The 26,904-nt window shown below is 40.8% G+C and overlaps 1 protein-coding gene across 3 annotated transcripts in view; it reads left to right on the top strand.

Annotated features, from left to right (window-relative positions):
• The window catches only part of LOC122549783 (rap guanine nucleotide exchange factor 5-like), a 177,879-nt gene that overhangs the window by 32,583 nt on the left and 118,392 nt on the right, over nucleotides 1-26,904 (top strand). For 2 of the 3 annotated variants that reach the window (XM_043689810.1, XM_043689809.1), the window contains exons 5-9: nucleotides 1,663-1,834; nucleotides 7,406-7,490; nucleotides 8,993-9,041; nucleotides 10,287-10,363; nucleotides 20,629-20,778. In XM_043689810.1, coding sequence (XP_043545745.1) covers nucleotides 1,663-1,834; nucleotides 7,406-7,490; nucleotides 8,993-9,041; nucleotides 10,287-10,363; nucleotides 20,629-20,778 — 533 coding nt within the window. The remainder of the gene's footprint in view (nucleotides 1-1,662; nucleotides 1,835-7,405; nucleotides 7,491-8,992; nucleotides 9,042-10,286; nucleotides 10,364-20,628; nucleotides 20,779-26,904) is intronic. The other variant, XM_043689811.1, reaches the window with a different exon arrangement.

Raw genomic sequence — 26,904 nt, 5'->3', positions numbered from 1 at the left:
TCTGTTTTATATTTTCATGGGATATGGGTGTTGTTGGCAAGGCCACCATTTGTAGTTCATCCCTAATTGCCCTCAAACCAATTGGCTGGCTTGCTTAGCCATTTCAGAGAAGAATTAAGAGGCAATCACTTTGTGAGTCTGGAGTCGCAAGTAAACGAGACTAGGTAAAAGAGGACAGATTTTCTTCCCTATAGGTCATTAGTGAACCCGAAGAGATATAGTTTAGTGGAGACTAACTTTTTGCACTCTCGATTCGTTAATCGATGACTTGTTGGAATTTGAATCCATGTCCCTGATTACTAGTCCTGTGACATTACCACTGTGCTCCCACCACATTACTGAGAGGCTATCTTGTGGGAGCAGTAGTGATACCAAGAAGCACAAAATAACAGCATTCATTCTCTGACCACTGCCCATTGGTTTGTGTCTTAACTGGTGCTCCTCAGCCTGTCAGCCATCTATGCCAAAACAATACAGTCTAAAGCTCAGCCCTGAAGGCCCAGATGGTCCTGCAATGTCATGTGTTGTCATCCTTTCTCAAAATCAGCATTCTTCCACCAGTCACATTACCTCCACTAAAATAGAACAGCACAAAAGCACAACAGCATGTAAACAGTCCTTCAAGTCTGTCTCTAAAGGCTTCTGTTTACCATCTCATCTGAAAAATAGGCTCCTTTTGAGGTAGCATTGTCTCAGTACTGTCTTACATCTATTAAACTAACAAAATACTGAGAAAATAGAGTGTTGATTAAAAATAGTGGTAAAATTTAATTGTCCTAATCTCATTTATGCTCAAAATGTGATGTCATTTCCTTTATATGAATGTTAAAGTGGCTGGAAATAGTCATTTTTATGAGAGTGGATTGCATTTCATATATCTGTAATGTTTCTTCATTTCTTTCATCAATCAAAAATAATAAATCCTGTATTAAGACTGTTTGTAGTTCATGTTGGCGATGTCTTGGTTCTTAAGTTTTATTAGGAAAGAAACGGCAGGCCTTTATTCACTAGAAGCATCATTATTATTTGAATTTCAAAAGAACTTGGACGAAATTGAGTCTTCAATTTGCATCCCTGCAAATGGTGATGTAATTCCCTTCCAACTGCCACTTGTTCAAAATATGACACATTCAGGAACATGTATATGTGGTTTATCTCTATTACAATTTCTTTATCACGTGATGTTATTGCCGTGAAAAGAATATCATTTTAGATCAACAATACTAATAATCTGAATTCATACTATATCAATTAAGTGGATTTTCAGAAAACAAAAGAACATTAAGCACCTTGTTTCATATTAACTTAGAGATATGAGATCTTATTTAAATCTCAAGCACTACTGTATATTTACAAAAACTAAATTAAATGGTGGCGTATGTGACCATTGTGTTGGAGATTGATCTTAGCCCCATAAGTTTTTCTTTCAAGCCAGATGTTTTATTCCAAGATGATTCAGCCTCTTTAAATACTCCATTTGACTGAACTAGAAACATTTGTATTTTCTGTAAGGAAACAGCATACCATCCACTTTCTACACTACAGTCGGCAGACCAGAACAGTACTTAACGATTGTTTATTTAATTCTTTAAATCTTGCAGTGTGAGATTCTCACAGCACAAATCGCTGAAAAATGTCACAAATTATCTTTTTATTTCATAGCGATGGAAAAGCAAGAAAACTTTCAAGATAAAGACATCTGCTATCAGTTTTCAAATGACGAATATGATGATCTGGCCTGTCCCTTCAGGAAGGAAGGCGAGTGGAAAAATGGTGTAAGACTGCTCGGCCACATTGTCCCTTATGTTCAATCCAGAACAAATCTGCAAGTAATGTTAGTATACCTTATAACTTTTCCACAATAGCTGTCCTCTTTTCAGAAATGAGTTTATATGACAATAAGGATAAAGGAGGTGAAACAGAAGGAAACTTTATTTGTAACTTTAAGTGAGAGTTTAAAACAGCTAACATCTAATCAACTGCCTCTTTATAAATCTCTCCTGCTTTTTACTTCCATTGAACCTTACGAAGTGTTTAGTGTTGGATGCTCCACAAGCTCAGTCTTATGTGCTATTTAACTTGGGTCAACTTGCCCTGAACAGAGAGTGATTTCAAAGGGATTGAAAATATAAACTGCTCCGCATTGTGGCTTAAAATCTTCAAGATTTTGCTGGCTGGAGTTACCTTTTGCACCTGCATATGCTGGTTCACTGAGTAAATTAAAAATACTGCCAGGGATAAGAATCAGGCAGCTATAAATAAATCATTGCAAATGAATGTTGATAAAACAAACATTGCAATCAAGATCGTCAATAGTTAAATCCGCCTGATGTCACCAAAACAATTATACTTGTTGAAGAACATTGCTTCAGCTGCTACTACATATTTGACAACTGGAGTTCAGGAAATGGATGTGTCTTATGTAAAAGGTGTACATGTATATCAAGTGACTTGCAAAAAGGCAAAAGCAGTCTTTTGTTTGAATGGCATTTAAAAAAGGGTGGTTGGATTGGTGTGTATGTGAGGATTGCAATAATGAAGGTGAAGAAATGTTAGAGGAGGGAGGGACTCGGGATATGTATTATATTGCTGGAGGTGAACGGGGCAGGCGAGAAGGGAAACAGCTGATGTGTGAGGAGGGTGGAGGTGATTTGAACTAGGGGAGCCATATGGGGGTCTATGGAAAGGTAGCTCAGGATTACAAGGCAAGAGGGAGGGTGAGCATTGAAAAAGCCACAGAAGAGACTAGTTACTGCAGCTGTGGACTCCAGGGGTATAGGGAGAAGTAAGGTAGAGTTCAGTTACAAGCCAAGTGTGGAAAGGAGAATAATTACAACCATGGAGAAAGACAATGCGATGTGGTTAGAATGAATAGGCCACTCATCACTCCATCAGAAGTCTCCAGTTTCAAGTCCGACTTAAGCACAAAAATGAAAGCTGACATGGCACTGATGGAGTGCCACCTTCCTGAAACTACCACTTTTTGGATCAGATGTTAAATAAGGCTCTGTCTACCCTGACTGGTGAACGTGAAAGATTCCATGACACTAATATTTATCCCTGATCAACATTACAAAAGCAGTTTGCCTGGTCATTATCATGATGCTACTATTGTGTGTTTGCAGATTGGCTGCCATATTTCTTACACTATAAAAGTGACTACACTTTAAAAAGTACTTAGCTGTTCTTTGGAGCATTTGCTGGTTGTGAAAGAAGCTATATAAATTCAAGTCTTTCTTATATAGGTGAGTAGGGGAGTAGAGAGAGAATGTAAACTGGGAGGAAGTGGGAAAGGAAGCATGAGGTTATAACAATGTGAATTCTTCACTCTTGAGTGAACAGTGGTAGGCCTAATTGAATTATCTACAGAGATGGTAAGAGAGAACATATCTGTCGACCTACAGACACAGCTCCACAACATAACTTCTTTTGCACTGCCCAGTAGCTAAACCCAAGAGTAAAGATATAATTCTCTTTTACTCCATGGAACATGAGAGCACTTAGCTCAATGGTAGCAGACTGAACTGAGGCACTGTGGGAGGAAGTTGAGCATTACAATTGGGGTGGGGAGTAACTGTGATGGTTAGTTAATTTAAAACCTTTCCTCCATTGCAGGCATACATGGAACATAAACTATCTTCTTAGCGACTGGTGGAGCAGAGCTGAAAAATAACCTGAATTAATAAAAAGTTCAAATACTTGGCTGAAGAATGAAACAACAGTAAATAAATGAAACCTTTAGCACCATATTTGGAGTGGAATTAGAGGGCCAGAGACAGAGGCTATATAATATTACTAGTGCTGGGAGTTTTGTAACTGTCAACTGAAGACTCAACTCATTTTGATTGAGCATTATAGAGTCACCACTGAACTGACAAACAGGACTTTGGGTAATGATAGTGTGACACTGACTAATTATAGCCAAGGATCAGTTTACTATTGAAAAGACTATTAGAATGCCACCTATACCAACAACAGCTTGCATTTATATAGTACTGTAATCATTGTAACATGCTTTAAACAGCTTCATGGGAGTGACTATTGAACAAAATTTGACCTCAAATTACTAAACGAGTGTTGAGACTGTGACCAAAAACCTGGTGAAGAGGCAGGTTTTGAAGTGTTTTAAATAAGGAGAGAGAAATAGAGAGGTGGAGAGTTTAGACAGAACTAACATCACATTTCAATATAATAGATAAGAATAGTTAAAAGCAAGTTTCAACAGGATATGTGACCCATGAACAAATTATATTTACAGTTCCTCAAACATCATTACTGTTTCCTATGTTAAACTTTTTGTATATTTTCCATCAGCTGGGAATGACATGCTTTAATGACTGTCGCTAAAAAAACATATGTAGTTAACTCTGCCTATCATAGTAAAATATCTATTTAAAATGCACAAGGAATAGTTGGATGTTCACTGCTGGTATTCAACATTTAGATTTTAGAAAGTAGTTTTTCCATCCAGTAATTTTAGTAACATGTGAGTGTAACTGAAATGTGATTCAGGCAGGTAAGGTTCCCACTGAAAACAGGATTTCATAAAGTGACCACTAAGATATCTAGAAATGCCTGTTCAACATAACCTCTCAGGTGACATACCAGAGACTGTTAGTGCCCATAGAACTCTATCGCAGCTGAAGCTGCCATCTTCAGGATTATTAAGGATGATGGAAGATTGAGATAAAACATTATAAAGCGATTCAACCTGCCAGGAAATGAGTGACAAACTATGAAAGATAAAATGCAGTTTTTGCACTTCCATTGTAATTACACAAACCCATGTTTAACAGTCTTAGATTTATCTATAGTTGATCAATGCTTGCAATTAATTGTACAAATACTCAAGGGTGACCTTTCAAATTATTACAAATTACTTTATGTACTCCAGAGCTGGTGTGTTTCTAAATAATTGTTATTCTGCCCAGTGACTTCATCATTGAGCAGAGGGACCAAATGTCTTCAAATATGCACACAAATCTGTCTCCCATGGATATCGAGAAGAATATTCATGATGCAAATGTGATCAAGGGACAGCCAATTCCTTTAAGCTATTTTACATTGAATGATAGTGCAATGGATGGATCAATTATTTAGGATCTTGGAGATAATGACACCTGCAGATGCTGGAGTGTCAAACCGGATAAAGAGTGGAGCTGGAAAAAGCACAGCAGGTCAAGCAGCCTCGGAGGAAAGGGGGAGTCAACATTTCAGGTTGGAACCTTTCACCAATTATTTAGGATATTAGTAAAGGAACTTGCACTGTTCAACCGAGACCTGCTCACTGATGCTCAGTTTGGATTCTGCGAGGGCCACTCAGCTCCTGACTTCATTACAGTCTTGGTCCAAACATGGATAATAAACAGCTGAACTGCAGAGGTGGGTTAAGTGTGTGATTGCCCTTGACATCATGGCAGGTGGCTGGAAGAACCCAGCAAGCCAGGCAGCATCAAGAAGTGGAGAAGTCAACGTTTCGGGTGACACCCTTCCTGAAGGGTTAGTCACTTTTATTTCTTTTACCAATTACTTTGCATTCATACCCTCTCATTCTCTATTCCTTCACAAAAGCTCCACTTTTTATTCAATATGACTCTCTAGCATCTGCAGTTCACAGTACCTCCAAGATCCTAAATAATTGTTCCATCCATTGTACTATCATTCAATTTAAAATGGTTTAAAGGAATTGGCTGTCCCTTGATCACATTTGCATTATGAATATTCATCTGGGTATCCATAGAAGATAAATTTGTGTGCATATTTGAAGATACGTTTGGTCCCTCTGCTCAGTGATGAAGTGGTCAGACTTCTCCACCTCCTGGTGCTGCATGGCTTGCTGTGTTCTTCCAGCCTCCTGCTTGTCGACCTTGGATTCCAGCATCTGCAGTTTTTTTTATCTCTTGACATCATGGCAGCATTTGAGTGTGGCACAAGGCGTCCATCAAAGCCAGAGTCAGAAATCTGGGAAATATTCTCCACAGATTGGAGTCATACTTAGCACAAGATGGTTGTGATTGGATCAGTCACCTCAGCCTCAGAACTTTGTTGGAGTAGTTCTCAAGGTAGTGTCCTAGGCCCAACCATCTTTATCTGCTTCACCAGTGACCTTCCCTCCATCATAAGTTCAACTATTGATGTGCAATCACCTATGATCATTGTTCAGCGCCATTTATGACAACTCAGATGGTGAAGCCATTTAATCCATATACAGCAAAACGTGGACAACATTCAGACTTGAGCTGATAAGTGGCAACTAACATTTATGCCATACAAATGCCAGGCAAAGACCATCTCTCATGAGAGAATCCAACTATCACCTCTTGATATTCAATGGTCTACAATCACTGAGTCCCTTACTCTCAATGTCCTGAGAGTTACCCAAGAACAGAAATTGAACTGGATAGAAATATAATTATTGTGACTGCAAGAGCAGATGTGATGCTAGGAATTCTGAAGCAAGTAACTTGTCTCTTGACTCCCCAAAGCCTGTCCAGCATTTATACACACTGTTAACTTTTGTGAAGGAATAGAGGATGGGAGGGGATGAATGATAAGACAAACAAAAGTGACATGGAGGAAAACATCTGGAATTCACTGCCTGTGAGGGTGGTAGATACAGGATCAATTGGGCCATTTAAAAACAAATTTGACTGTTATCTGAAAAGGAAGAATGTGTGAGTTAGAGAAAATAGTTGAATGGCACTAGTGAATAGTTCTTTTAGACAATCCATGCAGATACAAAGGTCAAATGGTCTCATTCAGTACTGTAATAACTCTGTGGATCTGCAATTCTCAAACCTGTCTCTTGTGCCAAGGCCTTCAGTGCTGCATCTAAAAACACATATTCTCCCTTTGACCATTAGTCAGTATTCTCCTGCTGAGAATATCTTAGTTTGCCACTTACAAACTCACTCCAGCCAAAACCAACTTCCCCTTTGAGTGGTTGGTTCTATGTAGTGCAGTCTAACTTTCAATGGTGTTAGTCTTGCATGGAATCTGAGCACTTGTTGAGATGTGCAGCCATTCACCAGCATATTTAATGCCGGACTGCGCACCACCCGTCAATTAAGTTAGAGGTAGCATTCCTTTTGTATGTTGTGTTCATTGGAAGAACCCTTTGTGCATTGTGATCCATGCCGCTAGTTTTGAGCTCTATTGAGCATCTGTCCATTAAGCTCTAAGTGTGTGGTATTGCTCAACACTTGGAACATAACCATCTTAAAAAGAGTAAATGAGCACAAATGTTTCTAAACCTTTGACCTTTATGATGAGGAAATGAAAGTCATGAGCTGATATCATTCTCTCTGCTCCAAGCAGACAGTAAATATCTTATACTGTTCCAAACTAAATAAACACATTGGATTAAATAAAGAATAATGGATCTTCCAATCTCTTATCTTTTCAGATCAGAGCAAAGTTCAGCAGAGGAGAAAATAGCACCATGTGATGAAATCCTCCAAATACAGGCTCTTGCTCTCTTATCAACCACGGTAAAAAATCTTAATTATTTCTTGTTAATTGAGAAGCTCCTGTAAAACACTACTCTTTCATTAAAAATGTAACACCAGCTGTTAAGATTGCCACAATTGTTGGTGAAGGTGGTCTTTGGTCATTGTGTAAAATGGGTGAGACTGAATTGGCAGCCAGTTTACAGGCTGACTTGATTTGAAGGCAATAGAGAAGAGATTGCTGAAGAGTCACTGGACCCGAAATGTTAACTCAGCTTTCTTCCCACAGATGCTGCCAGACTGCTGAGTATCACTGGCAATTTCTCTTTTTGTTGGAGAAGAGGTTGGATTTGCTGTGGATTGTCAACAGCCAAATATGGATTTCATCTCCCAAACATCTCAGAAAGGCTTTGTTATGGTGGCGAGAAATTTATACCAACTCCCATAAGCTTAGATTTTCAGAAACCAAGCAGTTTTTCATCAGAGTGCCAGGCATTAAGAGTAAAACTCTTGTTGGATTGGAGGAACACAGCCTCGTTGAAATATTTAAATTACAGATCTTTTTCCTGACAACAGGTTCCTCAGTCACCCTCAAATTCATCCAATAAACTGGAAAGTGGGTGCATTGGAGGTATATTATAGATCTTTAGACTTAATTCCTGCCCCATCCAGGGAACAAACCAACTTGCAGGGGTTAGAAGAACGTGAAGGTGTCAAAGGATACTTGATCCTTGAGGGTTATCCAAACTGCAGTTTAAATGAATACCCACTGTTCTTTATTCAGTTGATTTGGCCCTGAAATGCTCAAGCTTTGCAATAGCTACATCGTTGGTAGTGCTGGAAGTACATAATTGGTTTATACAGTAAACAGAGTATCCACCTGTAGCTGGTGCATTTATGATGGTGCAACCCACAGAAATTCCGAGAAAGCTCCGGGTCACCTCAATGATATTAGTGGTAATAGATTGTGAGTGGTCGTTTGAAATCTTTATTCGAAGTTATAGACCTGATTAATGAGAGAGCTTCCTTGCACTGTAGAGAAAACAAGAGCAGTATTTCTGTGGTCCCTTATCACTTAAATGTGCTTGGAGACTGATAGTTATATGAGGAAACATTCAGTTTATTTAGGGAGGAAACCTACAACTGCAATCACCTCATTAAAACCATTTCTGCCAGAGAAGAGTTTACAGTGTCGAGTCCTGACTGAACCTGTGGAAGTGTTAATTTTCAGAGCAATACTTTAAGTTAACATTTGGTCTTTAGGTGCTTTGAGTGTAGCTGCCACAGCTCCCTCATGGATTGTAACTTTACTTTCAATAATTCCAATCCTAATAAATTTAACTTCTCTTTTGCTGCTGCCACTTGACATTTACAGGAGGCTTTGACTGAAAATATCTTTGTGTTAATAATTTATTCATCCCATTTTTTAAAAGTTCAAGTATTCTTCGGCCTCTTTTGCTGCAGAATGCATTTACGAAAGCACAGCAGCTTGTTAATCAGACTAAGTGTCAATTCTAATGTGTGTTGCTTGTTTTTGACAATAGGTGAACAAGGAACTGGTTGCTGCTATTGCTGCAAGAGGAGAAACACCATGTGAGTATCTCAATCACACTCCAAATCACACTTACTTTTCATCAGGAGCACTGATTCAATGTGGAAGGTTATTATGTATTACTGATACCATCCTTCGAATAACAAGGATTAACCTCATAACTCTTGCATCCTGCATGGACTTTGTAGGTTTTATCTGCATACAATGGTGTCAGTCTTTGGGCCAGCTACAGTTTTTAAAAAAATTTGAAGTATATTGAATTGAAAAGGTCACAATTAAACATATGTCACACTGGGCTGTATGTATAATAACCAAATTGAGAGATGACAAGGGGAAAATAAAACACCCATAAATGATGGAAATTGGTATGGAAATATTTTTGGAAAAACATACATTCTTCCAAATCTGACTTCTTGCACATCTCTAATTTCCTTAACCTTTCCTTTTGTGGCCATCAGTTGCGATGTCTGAAGTGCTGAAATTTCCCCACTTAAACCTCTCTGCTTCTTTGCCTGATCCTCCTTAAAATCTATCTTTTTGACTAACCATTTGTTCACCTGGCATACAATCTTATGTGCCCAGTGTCAACTCTTCTTTGATAAAGTTCCTATGAGTATCTTGGGATGCTTAACCATATAAAAAGGTGTGAAAGTGCAACCTGGTGTTACAATGCACAGTGTGTCTTTTAGCATCAAAAAGTAGGGAAAAAATGAATTAAAAATTGAGGTGAAGGCAGCATCTTTTTTTGCTTCAATGGGATTCTTGATAAACGAGAATTAAACTTTAGTAATAAAATCAGAAAATGCGGTAGTGCTCAGTAAATCAGGCTGTTACAATGGAGAGAGAAATAGTGTCACCATTCCAAATCAATGACCCTTTATCAAAACTGTTGGACATATTATCACTGTTCCTTCAATGATAATATCCTGGAACTCCCTATCTTACAACATTGTGGTATGCCACTCTCATTGCTATCATGGACTGCAGTCATTCTAGCAGAAGACCCACTACTACTTTCTCAAGAATAGCTCAGATTGGTAGCTAATTGATGGACTTGCCAGTGATACCAATAATATATAAAATTTTGTACAGAATTGAGTGGAAACAATATCCATGTTGTCTGAAAGCAGATGTGCAATAAAATCTGAGACCTCCCCACTGTGTATACTATTCAGAAAAGAATGGCAAAGTGGTTCACAAATATTTCCTGTGTTTTTCCTAATGAGAAAATATCTTGTGAAACAATTCTTGCTTGGACAATGATATAGTTATGGATTTTTTTCCAGCATGTGGAGAAGATAACAGAAGTGACATCAAGCAAGTTGAATTGAAAGGCTCTGTGAATAATATCAAGCAAAAGAAGGTACATATACTGCATAGCAATGAGATGCTTGATCTTTATCAACAGATAATAAATGTAGCATGCACCACCATATGCTGTTACATTGAACAGTGACACAGACCTAGTTTTTTCATACTGAATGTTGTGGGAGGAGCTACACCTGCAATTCTTAGAAATTTTAAAGGTGGAGATCCTACCTTCATTAAAAACTCTATTTAACTTTTTCTTTCATCTCCGGGGAGAAGGAAAGCCAGAAGCTATGTTTGTCATTCCTCTTAAGATCTATAATAGCTGATATGTAAACACCAGGTAGTTTTATTCTTTTGTTCAGAATGGCAATGAGTAACGTCTACCTGTGCTACAATTTACAGATCTACACTAAGACGCTTTTAGCTTAAGTGTCACCAGTCTCTTCTGCAAGCAACTGAGTGGCAGTGTCTCTTATCCAAGAAGTAATAGTAATAGGACTAAATGGATGCCAGAGTTGTGCATGGATCCATTTTTTTAAATTTCTGGCTTTTGAAAGGCAGATGTGTGAAAACATTTTATGGAGAAGAGGGAATTTACAAACCAAATGCAACTTTATTTTGCAACAGGTAATGTATGATTGATCACAGAAGCATTTAAAGCCATAAAATGCAAGTCATTTAATGGAGTAGCAATTAGCAGCACTGTTGCTAATCATCAGATAAATGATTCCTTCTGAACATCGCCATCAAGCTTAAGGAGAGACCCCACATTATATCTGACTCTAATAGATGTAATCAGTCTTTCTCTTGCAGACACTGGTGACCTCTCTTTTGCAGAATAGGAAGTCAGACATTTCAGTTCTAACCCTGTCAGAGTTATTTCAGTCCAGGGTGGAAAGTTGAGCAATTATTCAAGCAGCCCAGTGCAATCTTCTGACAGGAATGAAGAGATTCTGACAATGAGGTATGGGTTCCTAATACTGCTGTTATATTTCAGTGGTATCATGATAGAAAGAGAAGGGAATTGCCTTCACCTCAGCCCTAGTTATTACTTGTGAAATTAAGTCCCCTCCTCCTCAAAGGGATCTTGGATTATTTTGCTGCATTTAGGTGGTAGTTAGGAAAATTGAATGTCTCCATTGCTTTCTAATTCAGGTCCAGAAGAGGGACTATGGCAGCAAACTAGCAATTTTAAGAGGGACAAATTCTTTATCTCTTCTTTGAGAACCTTGGATATATTGCAAATTCATTTCTGATGGCTAGCTTCTCCTCCTTTTGATGTTGTAGTTAGGATTGTGCTATGTATTACCCCTATCACTAGCTCCCTGTCAGCAATGGAGTATGCAAGAGGCCCATTCTGCAAAATGACTGAACTCCTGATTAAAGCTTAGATAGATGGCTTACCATTTTTTGGGAGATGCCATGAGCCTTGTTTAATGACTTTAGCCCTTTTTTTCTCCAGCAAGTTTTAAAATTTTGCTAGACTTTGTAAAATTGTGAAGTAAATTGATATCAAAAACATATTGGGCCTTAATTTCCTTTAACTTTCTGTCATTGCACTGCAAGAAAAGCAGGTTATTCTATCTATCCAAGGAATTGTAAATTCTTTTCAGGCTAAATAGTCATAATTCATTCATGGGGTGTGGGTGCTGCTGGCTAGACCAACATTTGTGTCCCATCCCTAATTGCTCCTTCTCAGGTGATGCCCATATCCTGTGAATGAAATTTTAAAAATGAAGTCGAGTTTCTGTATGATCCTTTTTTCTTGTCCTTTGGCATATCTTGAATGGGAGAGTAGCAAAATGTCTGGAAATATGACACAAGAATTGAAGATATGAGGCGCAAGTGGGAATTTGTGAAGACATTCACTCCCATGATGGCCCAATCATATTGATCATCATAACCTCACTGTGCCCATGGTCACCACAAAGGCATAAGTGGGCAATTCCCATGGAGAAGGCCTCAATGCCTGTTTCAAACTGAACCTGTGTAGGTACTGCCCCTCTCTTCAATGTATACCAAGATCTTGAACTCCACCATTCAAATGTAAACTTAAGGTTGCCAAACTGAAGATGGGGAATTGCCCGAGGAGCAGAGGGCAATTAGTTCACTGCAAAGATGCTTATCTTTGGAAGTAACAATTGGGAGGTGAAAAGGATATTGGTGATTTCATGAACTCAACTTTTGAAACCGTAGGTCTTCCGAAGATTTCCTCCATGCTGGAAAATTCAAAAACACATGGGAAATAGAATAAGTGTTTGTTGTCTAGTCTGTTTTTGGGCTAATAATTCACCAGCTAAAGGCATCCAGGACTAACCACTTTGAGTGATAACACTCTTGGCATAGGCACAGCACGCATTGCAAGAGAATATCACTGACTTAGAAAACTCTAAAAGCCCATGGAAGACTGTTTTGCTTAGATCACCATTCCAGATTTGCTGTTTAATAGAAATTGGGAAAGTAGAAAGATGATGGATAGTCCAGGTATACTGATTACATTTCAAGATTAGCTAATTTTCATTAGCATCAGGTAATGTGATACCTATCGAGATCAGTCCAAGCAGTGAGGGCAGCAGCAGAGTGAAGAAGAATGAACCTATGATGAGCGGCAGAGCGACACCAGGATAAACATAAGCTTTGCTGCTCAAGGACCAGGTTTGCAGACTGAGATGGTGGCGTCTGGACAAAGATAACGTACTTACTCTTTTGTCATTGCAGTCTGCTAGGAACAGGGAGTAGGAGTGAGAGACCTGGGTTTAGTGCCGAGTGGGTAAAGTTATACAGTCAGTTCCTGGATTATTGTCTGCAGTTGATAAAGTTCATTTAGTTGATAGGGTTCGAAATGGCAGGAGAACTTGGCCCGATGGAATACTCTGCCTGTAGTATGTAGGCATTCAGAGGCACTTCCAGTCTCCATGGTTAGCATGTATGAAGGAGGTGCACTCAGCTGCAGCTCCTGATTTTCTGCATGGAGTGCCTGGAGCTGCAGATGGACTTACTTCATAGTATCCATGAGGCTGAGAATGTTGTGGACCAGTTTAGTGAGCTGGTCACACCACCACAAACAGAGAGGAGATGAGTGACCACCAGGAAGCCGAGTAAGCATAGGTAGGCAGTGCAGGAGTCCCCTGTGGCCATCCCCCTCAAAAATACATAGTGTTTTGGATACTGCTGAGGGGGTGGCCTCTCAGGGGAAAGCAGCAGCAGTGGCACTAGGAACTGCCCTGTTACTCACCAGGGAGGGTCAAAATGCAGGGGAATAGTCATGGTCAGGTACTCTATATTTGCGGCACAGGTAGGCATCCATGCTGATGCAAGCAAGACTCCAGGAAGGTGTGGGGTTCACTGGTACCAGGGTCAAGGATGTCTCTGAGTGGGCACAAGATATTCTGAATGGGGAAGGTGAGCAGCCAGAAGGTGTAGTCTGTATTGTTAATAATGACACAGGCAGAAAGAGAGAAGAGGCCCTGCAAAGGGGGTTCAGGGAGTTAGGTAGGAAGTTGAAGGGCAGAGCCTTTAATGTTGTAATCTTGGGATGTCTTCCTGTGCCATGTGCCAGTGAGGTTAGGAAGAGGAAGATGGTACAGCTAAGTATATGGCTAAAGAGCTGGTGTAGGAGGGAGGGCTTCAGGCATATAGATCCATGGGGCATCTTCCAGGGCAGACACTCATTTGGCATTGGGGAGGTGGGGTGGGGGGAGCCAGAGCAGTACATCAGCAAGTGAAATGTCTGAGGAGGTGTCTGAGACTAAGGACAGTAACACTAAGAGGAAGAACATCCAGGGAGATGTATTTGTTTTAATGCGAGGAACGTCTCAGATAAGGCAGATGAACTTGGATTAATCCATATAACTATGAAGTTGTAGCTATTACAACTTGATTGTGGGGGGACAAGACTGGCAGCTTAATGTTCTGGTATTTAGATGTTTAGGAGAGACAGATTCAACAACAAGATTTAAAAAGCATCTTGATAGATATAAGAACAGGTGGGGAATAGAGGGACATGGACAGCATAGGGAGGAGTGAAATAATACAAAATGCCTGCTCCTCCCAGCTCTAGGACGTTTTCATTGAATTTCATTTCAATATGTACCTGTGATTGTCTGCTGAATAGAGCAGCTATTGATCAATCCTGGGCCATCACTGTGCAGTCTCTCTGTTTCTGTGACAGAATTAAAAATAGGCATTAGGCAGCTTGTTTACATACTGAAGGCAGCACAGGCTGAATTCTGGAGCAAGTGGGGTGGTAATTGAACACAGGGGAAATTGACAGTGTGCTACAGCCTGCCAGTTTCTGCATTGAATGGTATCAAGCAACCCCTTCAGGAGAGGCTGGTTATAAATACATCGTAATTTCAAAATTGAATATTTCATTTCAACTGCAGGGCTATTAATGCAGACTTTGCCATTAAACTTTGGACCCACTTGTTTCCTGGGCTTCCTGGAACATACCAGTGAAAATAGGGCAAAGATACATTAGCAGTAAATGAGCAGTGTAATGGTCGGAAGGCACGAAGTAAGATAATTTTGTGTTGGTTAATATATATTCTCTTCTTGATTATCAGGTTTAAATCCATTTTAAAAAAAAAACAAATAATCAACACTGCCAGACTCTTAAAATTGTTGCTATCATCCCATGATTGGAATTAGCCTGGAAGCTCTCAAACCTTCTGTAAACCAAAGCTCACTAGTCCATTAACACCTCCTTTTAACTCCAAGATAGAAATGAATGGCATTTCAAGTAACTCATTTGTCTAATGGAAGCAAAATAATGCAGATGCTGGAAATCTGAAACAAACATCAAGAATGCTTGAGAAATTCAGTGGGTCTGGTAGCATCTGTGGAGAGTGAAAGTTCAGTACAATTCGAGTAATTCCCCCTTTTCCCTTTTGTCTCTGGCAGTGTGCTGAAGATATAGAAGAAAAAAAAATGTCATTAAGAATTAAAACCCTGCAGGTGATATCTTGCTGGTATGCGTAAAAGACTTGGTTTAATTTTGTTACCGAGGTAACTGACAGATCGAAGGTTGTGTCTTCTGATTTCCACATTGCAGTTCTATCAGATCAGTATGGGTGCCACTTACACGGTTTTACTTTGGACTTCAGTTGAGGATCAAGGTGATCAATTGCAGTACAAAAGCAATAACAGCGTGCTCCTCGCCAATCTGCAGGTCAAAAAATGAGGGTTTCAGCAATGAGGTTCAGCCTCAACTTTTGGTGTAACATGTAAAGGATGAGTTTCCTTTCTTTGTTGGAATTCTGGTGCCTCCTGATGCTCAGGGTCTCGTTCTGGTTTTGTTTCTCACTGTTTACTGGAACCAGACCTGCTGCTAAATGGTGGACATACTTTACCTGTGGCTCTCAAGGTCATCACCTCAGCTTCTTTGTCTTCACCTCTTTTCAGGGCTTTGCTGCAGGCATTTGCAGAATTTCACAGGTGGTAGGCAAGCAATACATTAGACAGCTAACTAATGGCTTGTTTGCCAGAGTGGGAAATTATGTCAATTTTGTTACTGATGATGCCTGTCAGAATTGATTGATTGTTTCTGAAGTTTGTCACTCTGATTGCTTTTCAAGGTGTAGCACATTGTTGAATGCACACTTGTGCCAATTATGGTACTCCCAAGATCACCAAGGGAATTTTTGTAACAACAAGGATTGCCATTTCAAAAAGTGCCAGACAGGAGGCTGGAAGAACACAGCAAGGCAGGCAGCATCAGGAGGTGGAGAAGTAGATGTTTCGGGTGTAATTCTTCTTCAGGACCAGAGGTGGGGGATTCAGGGAGGTTGGTGGGGAGAGCAGCACAAACCAAAGACTGTCGAAGATAACGGTCCTTGCTGAAGGCAGAGAGGGGTGGTGAGGGGAAGATGTTCTTGGTGGTGGGGTCTAGGTGGAGTTGGTGGAAGTGTTTAAGAATGATGCTTTGGACAAGGAGACTGGTGGGTGGTAGATGAAAACAAGCGGAACCCTGTCTTTATTGCGTTTGGTGGGGGGAGGGTGTTTAGAGCAGTGGAAGGGGGAATGGAGGTGATGTGGTGGAGGGGTGTCTGGATGACAGAGTACCTTCCCCTGCAATCAGAAAAGATGCAAAACCTCCTGGTACACCATCCCCCTCACCTCCATCCAGGGCCCCAAATAGTCCTTCCAGGTGAGACAGAGGTTCACCTGCCTCTCCTCCAACGTGGTTTACTGCAAGAAGTGCTCCCAATATGATCTACTCGACACTGGGGAGACTAAACGTAAACTTAGGGAACGGTTTGCCGAGCATTGCAGCAGGGTCTGCAGGGACCGACCGGACCTCCCAGTCACTGCCCATTTTAATTCCTCTTCCCACTCCCTTTCCAACGTGAACATCCTTGGCCTCCTCCATTGCCCCCAACCGCAAATTGGAGGAACACCTCTTCTGCCTGGGCAGCCTCCAGTCCGGAGGACTAAACATTGAGTTTTCCAATTTCAAATAAACTCCCTCCCTCCCTTCCCATGAATCCCTTCCCAGTCCCTCCCTATCTCTTCCACTGCTCCCTGCTACCAACCAGATTTGTTCCTCCCATTGACTAACCAGGTCGTACCCACTCCCTGTCTTCAACTATCCCCACTTCACCATCCTGCCCCTGTCACACCCTTTATCTGCAGCTCTCCCTACATTCACCCCCAGTCCTAAAGAAGGGTTACACCCGAAATGGCGACTTCTCGACCTCTTGATGTTACCTGGCTTGCGGTTTTCTTCCAGTATACTGCCTGTCTGATTTGGCTTCCAGCATCTGCAGTTTTTTTTGTCTCATTTCAAAAGGCACAGCTGGTGTAATCACAAACAGATAGAGTCATAGAGATCCTTCAGTCCAACTCATCGTTGCTGACCAGATATCTCAAACCAATCTGGTCCCACCTGCCAGCACCCATATCCCCCCAAATCTTTCCTATTCACATATCCATCCAGATGCCTTTTAAATGTTGCAATTGTACCAGCCTCCACCACTTCCTCTGGCAGCTCATTCCATACACGTACCACCCTCTGCATGAAAAAGTTGCCCCTTAGGTCTCTTTTATATCTTTCCCCTCTCACCCTAAACCCATGCTGTCTAGTTCTGGACTGCCCCAGGGAAAAGATTTTGTCTATTTATCCTATCCATTCCCCTCAAGATTTTATAAACCTCTATAAGATCACCCCTCAGCCTCCGACGCTCCAGGGAAAACAGCCCTAGCCTATTCAACTTCTCCTTATAGCTCATGTCCTCAACGCTGGCAACATCCTTGTAAATCTATTCTGAACCCTTTCAAGTTTCATAATATCCTTCCGATAGGAAGGAGACCAGATTTGAAGATCCCTAGGCAGTTACTAAGGTATGCCTATCTTACCCATCTGAACTGTCCTTTATTACGTGGCACCTTGAAACAGACTTGATGGCTTTCTGTTGGGTCACCAGAGGTTCTGATTTAACAGGACGGTTGATGGTACTCATGAAAAACTCGGCCAATAAGTCTGAAGAGCACAACAATGATGGGCATATGGCAACCAGTTACCAGTGAACAAGACTCCAGCATGCTGAAAATGCAGAGTCTTCTCATAGGCTTAAACAGAACCAGAATCACATCCAGGGAGGCATCCCTGAAACAAGGTACACCATTCACTCTATCAGTCTGTTCTGTTCTGCTCCTGACTCCATAACACATGAAAGTTTCATAGTCCCTGAAATTTGTAAAGTCTAACTTAAGCCCTAGGGACCATCATCATGCCTACTCAACCAAATTGCTTGGGCCTTTGAATGCAGGACATTGATCCCTAAAATTGTCCTTCATTGCTCCTGCAAAACAGATAGAACTAAATCTAATTTTTGCTCCATAGTTACAGCTGATTTCAAAAACCCTTACTATGATTCTATTTCTTGGAATGTGTTTCTCCTATTTGTAAATAAATCAATGTGTACAGCATTAACATGGAAACATCCCTCCCCACAGTCCTGTACCAAAGCAATCAGAATGACAGATGTGAAGAGGAATGGCATGACCACCATGACTTTGTGAATCAAGTTGTAGCAGGTTCTCTAGTTTAAATGCAACTGTTCGATTCTATTAATCACTTACTTTCATATTCCTAATAATATATGAATTGTGATTTGGAATGATGCGTTTAAAGGATTAGTTAGGATTTTGCCTCCAATTGTGAATTGTATCGATCATTTTATTTGTGGTGCTCAGGGAGGTTTTTATGTAAACAATTAATGTTCATTACTCAATCCTTTCTATCTCATCATCAGTCTCATGACAGCACAGCTCGATGAATCAGGTTCTGCTTGTACCTGAAAAGTTTCCTTGAATTTAATACATTGGAGAATTTTCAGTTTTATTTATGACATGTATTCTTTTCCTCCCTTCCTTTGCTATTCGCCATATCTTGGCCAAGATCAGACAGGCAAGATATTGATAGCACTGCTCATTAAAATACATGATATTCAGTGAGAGCTGTCTGTTGATTCTTCCTTTGTCCTTCTGGGATAGCAGTCAGCTGCCATTTGGGTTCTGACTTAGTGCATTTTTAACTGACAGCTGAGATTTGCTGATTAACTGTGAGACACAGCTCCTACAAAATAACTAAAATATTCTTCCTTCTATTCTCTGATTCTGAAACAGTGGGAAATATTAGAAAACTAATGTCATGACTATGAACCCCAAAATACTGTGGACGTCTTAAAATGGTAATTCCAAAATGTTTGTTATTTTCCTTTGAAGAATACACAAGGACAAGGGTTAGAAAAAGCAATCTTGACTCGAATGAATAGGACTGACCAGCCTTGTGAGTATTAGCCTGGTCTCGGGTGTTAGAATGCTGTGAAAGTCACGTCAAAGAGCTATTCCTTAGCAACTATCTCACAGCAACACCATAACTCTCAAATACTTAATGATATTGTTAGTTTAGTCACAAATTGAAATATTGATTCACTTCTGAGGTAAACCTGTTGGATTTCTTTGGGAGGGTTTGGTTGTGAGGTGGAGATGGCAAGGTCCAGATTAATGACAGAACTCACAAATACCACAGCATTACCCTGTTTAATAAAGTTATGAATTCTAGTGGAACTGGGGTTCCCAACTGAAATAACTGCACAGAGGCTGGTATCTTGGCACCAAGTCATCCTTTATTTGCATGTGCACAGTACATGAGCTCTGAGCAGCCAGCTCAGAGCCAGTCCCTAGAATGAAGGCACTCTCTGAAGCTCCTGTTTATATTGGTTAGCCAAGGATTCCTGACTGGCTCAGGCTAACAACCCCAATCAGGGATCTCATAGTCAGTGAGAGCCCCTTGACCCTCCTTCCAACCACTACACCAACACATCGAAGGCTTGCAAATGACAGATGAAGGAGAGACAATTTAATGCATCAGAAATACTTAACATTTATGTCCATACTAACCCTGAATGCCAGAAATATATTTTTACCATTCCTTTTGAACCCCAGATCTTGGAGTCCTGAAGATCTTTGCCTGGGGCTGACTTTTGAATCATCTCTGCATTCTATTGTCAGAATTCACCATCACCTGCGATGCATGAGACATTTGTTCAATCTTAACTCTCAAGTGTATCACCCTGAACTCTCTGACCTTATCACTGTCTCAGTACAAGTGAGGGGTGTGCCGCAGAGTGGGTTTCTGTTCAGGTTCTGTCTGCTCTGGTGGGCTGTGGTGTGGCGGTGGGAGGGATCATTGCAATGTTTTCAAACTCCTATCACATTTCAGGGTCTCACTTTCACATTGTCTTCTGATGACTTTGTGAATCAGTCCTAGATCTGTGACACTGCTATTTTCAATGTAGGACTGGATGAATGCCAAGAAACTACTTTGATGATAACTGACTCCCTTGGAAACTGTTACTTTACTCCAAACGACAGAGTGAGAAGCAAAAAAGTGAATTGCGTAAGAGTAAATATTTCACAGATAATTTGCCTGGACAAATGGCATACTTTTACAGCAATTAATTACTTTGAAAACATTTAGTTCATTTCCCTCACATAAAATGCTACTTGGTCAACTTTTCCCAGGAGTTTTGAGTGATATAGTGCCAACAACAGAAATAAGCCAAATAGGCACAGCATCAGACTACACTGTTAGATTGTAAGATGTGACTGACAATGTTTCTGTTTTTAAAAATTAGCATCTGAGTGACAGTACTACGAATATTCAGAGATGAGCAAAATGCTCTGAATAGATAGTGCTGAGATATTTTCTTGTGATCTGAAGCTGTATTCCTGACAGCGTAATTGAGCTCAGGCTGCATGTCTTGGGATTGTGGATTAAGATATCTGTTTGCTTTTCCCATGCCAATCCAGGATGGAGTAGTGTGCAGTTTAAGAGAGGAACATGATTTTGATGGCATTGGCTTAGTCCAGAAACACTCAGCAGCAGCTCATATCATTCTAACTGAAGATAATTGTCACATTCAGCCAATAATTCAAGGGGATGTCAGCCGAATTTCAAAGGTAAGCCTTTATTAAATTTTCATTTTTAGAGTTGCATATGGCATGAACATTATTCATGGTCAGCTTAATTGAAACACAGTACAGTTTTGTTGGGTTACATTGGGCTGCACTGTAATCGCTGTTTCACTGGGAAATTCTTTGTGTCATTGCAGGCTGTATTAAAAAGACAATGTCCCTTTTTGTTTTGACTCTCAGACAGCGACTGAAAAACACTAAATATTAAATGCAGCTTTCGAGTTTTTTTCTCCCCAAAACACTTACACTTTTGTGAGGAGCCTATGAGTTGATAGGGAACAGACCTGCTTAAGTTCTTCTGCTCAGATGGAGCGTGATCTCCTTGGCAAGTGCGTTGGGATCACAGGCAGAGGGAGGTCAAGGGGCAGGACATATCTAGAGTATCCTCAGTAGGCACCAGACTACCCAAATCAACAGGTCAAACCACAGAGTAGGCTCTGCCCGCCTCAACGTGAGAATCAGACCTGCACCTAGACATAATGGGAGGGAGGGGAAGAAAACGAACTGAATGTTCATTGGGGACACAGATGAAACATCCTTGTAAACATGTATGTGCTTTTGTTAATATATTTTCACTTGTAATATTACAATCTGTGCTTTACTATAAAGATCACTGGTCTGTCTGGGTTAAGTCATACCCATGAAAAAGATGAGCAGTGTTTTAAAATATCCCAAGGATGTAAGAAGATGCAATCACCAATCATTGCTCATCTCTTACATCTCTCACTTTACTTAGTCATCCTTGACTCTTTGACAACAAATAGTTGTCAGAGATGCTGAACCGTTCTGATGATGATTGAAGCCAAAGCATTGCACTTCAATGTGGACTGCACAGACGGTCAAAGTATAAAATCAATTATAATTCCACACATCTCTGCCGGCAAAGGTTCACAGAATCACTGCATTGCTACAGAGCAGAGCGAGGCCATTTGGTCCATCATGTCTGCAACTGGCTGTCTGAGCATTTAATTTAGTGACAAACTCTTGTCATTTCCCAGCACATTGCATGATTTTCTAAATAGAAGCAATGCTCTCTTTAATGTTTCAAATATACCAGTCACCACAACAATATCAAGCAGTTCGTTCCATACCCTAACTACTTTCTGTATGAAAATGCTTTTCCCCACTTTGCGATTTATTCTTTGGTGAAACATCTTAAAATTGTGCTCTTTAGTTCTCGCTCCATTTATGAGTGAGAATAATTTTTATCTGTCCAGACCTTTTTATGATTTTGAAAACTTCTATCAAATCTTCCTCTCCTCTCCGAGGAAAACAGTCCCAATTTCTCCAATCTGCCTCAAAACTGAAGTGTCCCCTTGGAACCATTCCTGCAATGTTTTATACACTCTCTCCGATGCATTCACATATACCTCTCTTATCATGGAACCCACAACAGCACACAGTACTGTAGCTGTTGTCTAAACATTGTTTCATAAGTTCATCAGAGCTGCCTGCTCTTGTACTTAACTTTTGAAGTCGAGAGTGTGGTGCTGGAAAAGTACAGCAGGTCAGGCAGCATCTGAGGAGCAGGAGAATTGATGCTTCGGGCAAAAAGCCCTTCATCAGGAATGCCGAGCATACAAATAACAGCTATCTTTATTTGTCCTGCCACCTTTAAATGTCCGTGTCCGTGTGCACTCTGGTCTCTCTTCTCTTGCACAGACATTACAATGCACCCTTTTGTATTGTCCACTTGTGTTCTTTGTACTAATGTTATAATCCTCAGCAATAAACTTTATCTGTGATGTTAAAACGGTGAATTGGGTTTTAATGAGATGCAAATCAGTTAGGTGCCACTTGAGGGCAAGATTTTGAACTCACTATTTAAGGTTTGAGGGGAAAATTGAGCAAGTTTTTCTTGAAGTTGAGAATCAGATTTTTTTTATTCACCCTAATAAGTCATCTCGTTCACTGTTACTGTTGCCACATCAGGGAGGGAAAAATTCCATCACAGTCCCAAGATATAACAATCTTATAAACCACACAATTATAACCAGTATATGTTACATGCGGTGTTGAGTCCTATATGTGTTACCATTTACTTTGACAGGAGCTTGTGTCATAGTGGTATTATTGCTGGACTAGTAATCCACAGACCTAGATAGTGTTTGAGGATCCTGGGTTTGATTAAATTTGAACTCAGACAAAAGCTGGGATTAAAAGTCTTATGATATCCATGAAATCATTGTCAGTTGTCAGAAAACCCATCTCGTTCATTAACGTCTTTTTTAGAAAAGGAAATCTGCCATCCTCACCCAGTCTGGTTCACATGTGACTTGAGATCCACAGCAATATGGTTGACTCTCTACTGCCCTCTGAAATGGCCTAATAAGCCACTTGATTGTATATTGACTGTTAGTGTTAAAAAAAATGTAATCAGATGGACCACCTGGCATCGACCAAGGCATTGAAAACGACAATGGTGAAATCAGCCTTGCCGACCTTACCATCTTTACTGGAGGACTTGTGCTAAAATTGGCAGTGCTGTCTCACAGAATTATCAAGCAAAGGACTGACAGTCTTACTCATTTCCCAGACACTAACATCACCATTTCTGGGTATGCCCTGTCCCACCAGAAGCAGAGGTGGCAGCGCAGCGATTTCCAATTGGGAGAAGCTCCCCTGGGAATTCTTAACATTAACTCCAGGCATCATGAAGTCTCAAGGCATCAGATCAAGCATGAGCAAGGAAACATCCTGCTGATTATCACATACTGTCCTCCTCGGCTGAGGAATGGAGTACTCCTCCATGTTGAATACTTTGGGTGGCCAAGGCGTAGACTGTACTCTGGGAGGGGGATTTTTGACACCCACCACTGGACTGGCGCGGACATATCACTACTTATTGAACTGGTCAAACTCTAAAGGACGCAGGGTCTGTGGTAGGTGGTAAAGGAATTAATGGAAGGAAAATCTTATTTCACATCATCCTCACCAATCTACCTGCCATATTGGAAAAAGTTGAAAAGTGTAGCACTGGAAAAAGCACAGAAGATCAGGCAGAATCTGAGGAGCAGGTCAGTCAATGTTTTGCAGCATAAGCCCTTCATCCAAAAGGTTGACTCTCCTGCACCTTGGATGCAGCCTGACCGGCTGTGCTTGTTTCAGTGCCACACCTTTCGACGCTGATTCTCCAGCATCTGTAGCCCTCACTTTCTCCTATATTACCAGAAGTGACCACTGTACAGTTCATTTACAGATGATGTCCCATCTTCATCTTGAGACTGCCCTCCATCATGTTGTGTGGCACTGTCATTGTGCTAAATGGGATAAAACTCTGAACAGTATTATCTATTCAGCAACTCACAAGTAGGCATCCATGAGGCGCTGGTGGGCATCAGGAGCAGCAGAATTATACACCACCATCTGTAATTCATGGCCAACATATTCCCCCTCTATCATAATTATCAAGCCAAGGGATGAACCCTGGGTAATTGAAGAGTCCAGAAGGTCTTGCCAAGAACAGCACCAACATTCCTAGCAATGAGGTACCAGTCTGGTGAAGCTACAACACAGGGCTATTTGCATACCAGAATAAGCAGCAAGTAACAGACAGAGGTATGTGATTCTACAATCAATGATTCTGATCTAAGCTCTGCAGGCAAGTCATATCCAGTCATAAATAATGGCGGACAATGAAGCAACTCACAGGAGGAGGATGCTCCATAAATATCCCTATCCTCAATAGTGTCAAGCCCAGCACATCAGAAGTGGTGATGTTTGCTGATGCGCAATGTTTGGTACCATTCATAAATTCTCAGGAATTGAAGAATGTCATGTCAAAATACAGCAAGACCTGGACTAGATGCAATTCCTGGGCTGACAAGTGGCACATAGCACACAAATGCCAGACAATGAACATCTCTAACTAGTGAGAATCTCACCATCACCCCTTGATATTCAAAGATATTACCATCACTGAATATCCACTATCAACATCCTGTGGATTATATTTGTCCAGAAACTGAACTGGACTAGCCACATCAGCACTGTGTCTCTTAGAACAGGTCAGTGGCTTCCTTCAGTGAGTAACTCACATCCTGACTCCTTAAAGCCTGTCTACTATCTACAATGCATAATTCAGGAGTGTAATGGGATACTCTCCAATTTCCTGATGAGTGCAGCTCTAATAACACTCAAGAAGTTTGATAACATCCAGGATAAAGCAGCTAGCTTGATTGGAACCACATCCACCAACTTCTGCTCAAGAAACAGCAGTGTGTACCATCTGTAAGGGGCATTGTGGAAATTCACAATTGATCCTTGGACAGCACCTTCCAAAGCTACTCCACTATCATCTAGAGGGACAAGGAGCAGCAAATATATGGTAAGACCACAACCGGCAAGTTCCCTTCCAAGCCACTCACCATCCTGACTTCGAAATATACCACCATTTTTTCAGTGTTGTTGGGTCAAAATCCTTGAAGATTTTGGGTTGTATCGACAGCACATGGACTGCAGCGGTTGAAAAAGGCAACTCACCACTACATCTCAAGGACAACTAGGAACAGGCAGTAAATGCTGGACCAGCCAATGATGCCCACATTCCATGAATAAAACAAAACTTGTAATTTTGTTCATGGTATTAAATACTAAATTGTAGGCATAAAAATGCTGGCCATAAAAACGGCACTGTAGCAGTGCTAATGGCACCTAACATGGGAATGAAAATGGCATTTGGTAACATTAGGGAAGTTTAATAAGTTGTAAATGTGCACTTAAAAGCAATATCACAAATAATTACATTTGGCTCAGCAGTTATGCATTGGCTCTCCAAATGAGCATTTCACTTTGTGCCATTCTGCTCCTCCTCCCTGATACTCTGAACATGCTCTTTTCAGAGAACTGTCTAGTTCCCTTTTGAATGCATTGATTAAATCTGCCTCTACCACACTCTCAGGTAGTACATTCCAGAGCCCAATTACTTTCTTGTGTGATATTTTTGCTTGCTGGGCCTACTACCTTAAATCTATGTTCTCTTATCCTCTATCCTTTCACGAGTGGGAAAATTTGTCTTTTAACTGCTCTACCCAGATCTCTGATGATCTTGAATACTTCAATCAGATCTCATCTTGGCCTTCTTTTCTTCAAGCAGTTCCAACTTCTCCAAATTATTTTCTAAATCTGAAGTTCTTTACCTCCAGAATCATTCTTGTGTTTTTTTTTTCACTGCACCCTGTCTAACACACATTCTACCTTGAGTGTCGTACCCAGAACTGGATTCAATGCTCCAGTTGAGGCTGAACTGGTTTTTCTACAAATTCAACATAATCTTGCTTACCAGTCTGTAGTGTGGCACTGTATCAAATGCCTTTGGATTTGCAGGTATGCCTCTTCAACAGCCTTGCCCTTGTCAATCTTTTCTGTTACCTCTTCTAAACACTCCAGCCAGTTAGTTAAACATGATTTTCCTTCTGATATCCATGCTGGCTCTCCTAAATTAACCTGCATTTGTTCCTTTGGCTATTAAGTTTATCCCAAATTATTATTTCCAGCAGTTTGCTTATCACTGAAGTTAAGGAGAAAGTGAGGTCTGCAGATGCTGGAGATCAAAGTTGAAACTTTATTGCTGGAACAGCACAGCAGGTCAGGCAGCATCCAGGGAACAGGAGATTCGACGTTTCGGGCACAGGCCCTTCTTCAGGAATGAGCAGAGAGTGTTCAGCAGGAGAAGATAAAAGGTAGGGAGGAGGGACTTGGAGGAGGGGGCGTTGGAAATGTGATAGGTGGAAAGAGGTCAAGGTGAGGGTGATAGGTCGGAGTAGGATGGAGGCGGAGAGGTCAAGAAGAAGACTGCAGGTCAGGAAGGCGACCTCACTTTCTCCTGTATCCCATTGCAGACGACCTGCCCTCCCCCTGTCTGTATTCCATTGCAGACGCTCTGCCCTCCCACTGTCTGTATCCCATTACCGACGATCTGCCCTCCCCTGTCTGTATCTCATTGCAGACGATCTGACCCTCCCCCTGTCTGTATCCCATTGCAGACGCTCTGTCTCCATTTGACATCTTATTGAATGACTATCCTGGTGCATGAGCAAACTGAGCTCCATCTCCTTCATCCGGTTCATTAGAATAGATTGCAATTTGTTGATGATCTCATACAGATCCCTG

This window comes from Chiloscyllium plagiosum, chromosome 5, assembly GCF_004010195.1.
Source record: "Chiloscyllium plagiosum isolate BGI_BamShark_2017 chromosome 5, ASM401019v2, whole genome shotgun sequence".
Taxonomy (NCBI): Eukaryota; Metazoa; Chordata; class Chondrichthyes; order Orectolobiformes; family Hemiscylliidae; genus Chiloscyllium; species Chiloscyllium plagiosum.
The sequence above is the reverse complement of the archived record's forward strand: the minus strand, read 5'-3'. Positions and strand labels throughout refer to the sequence as shown.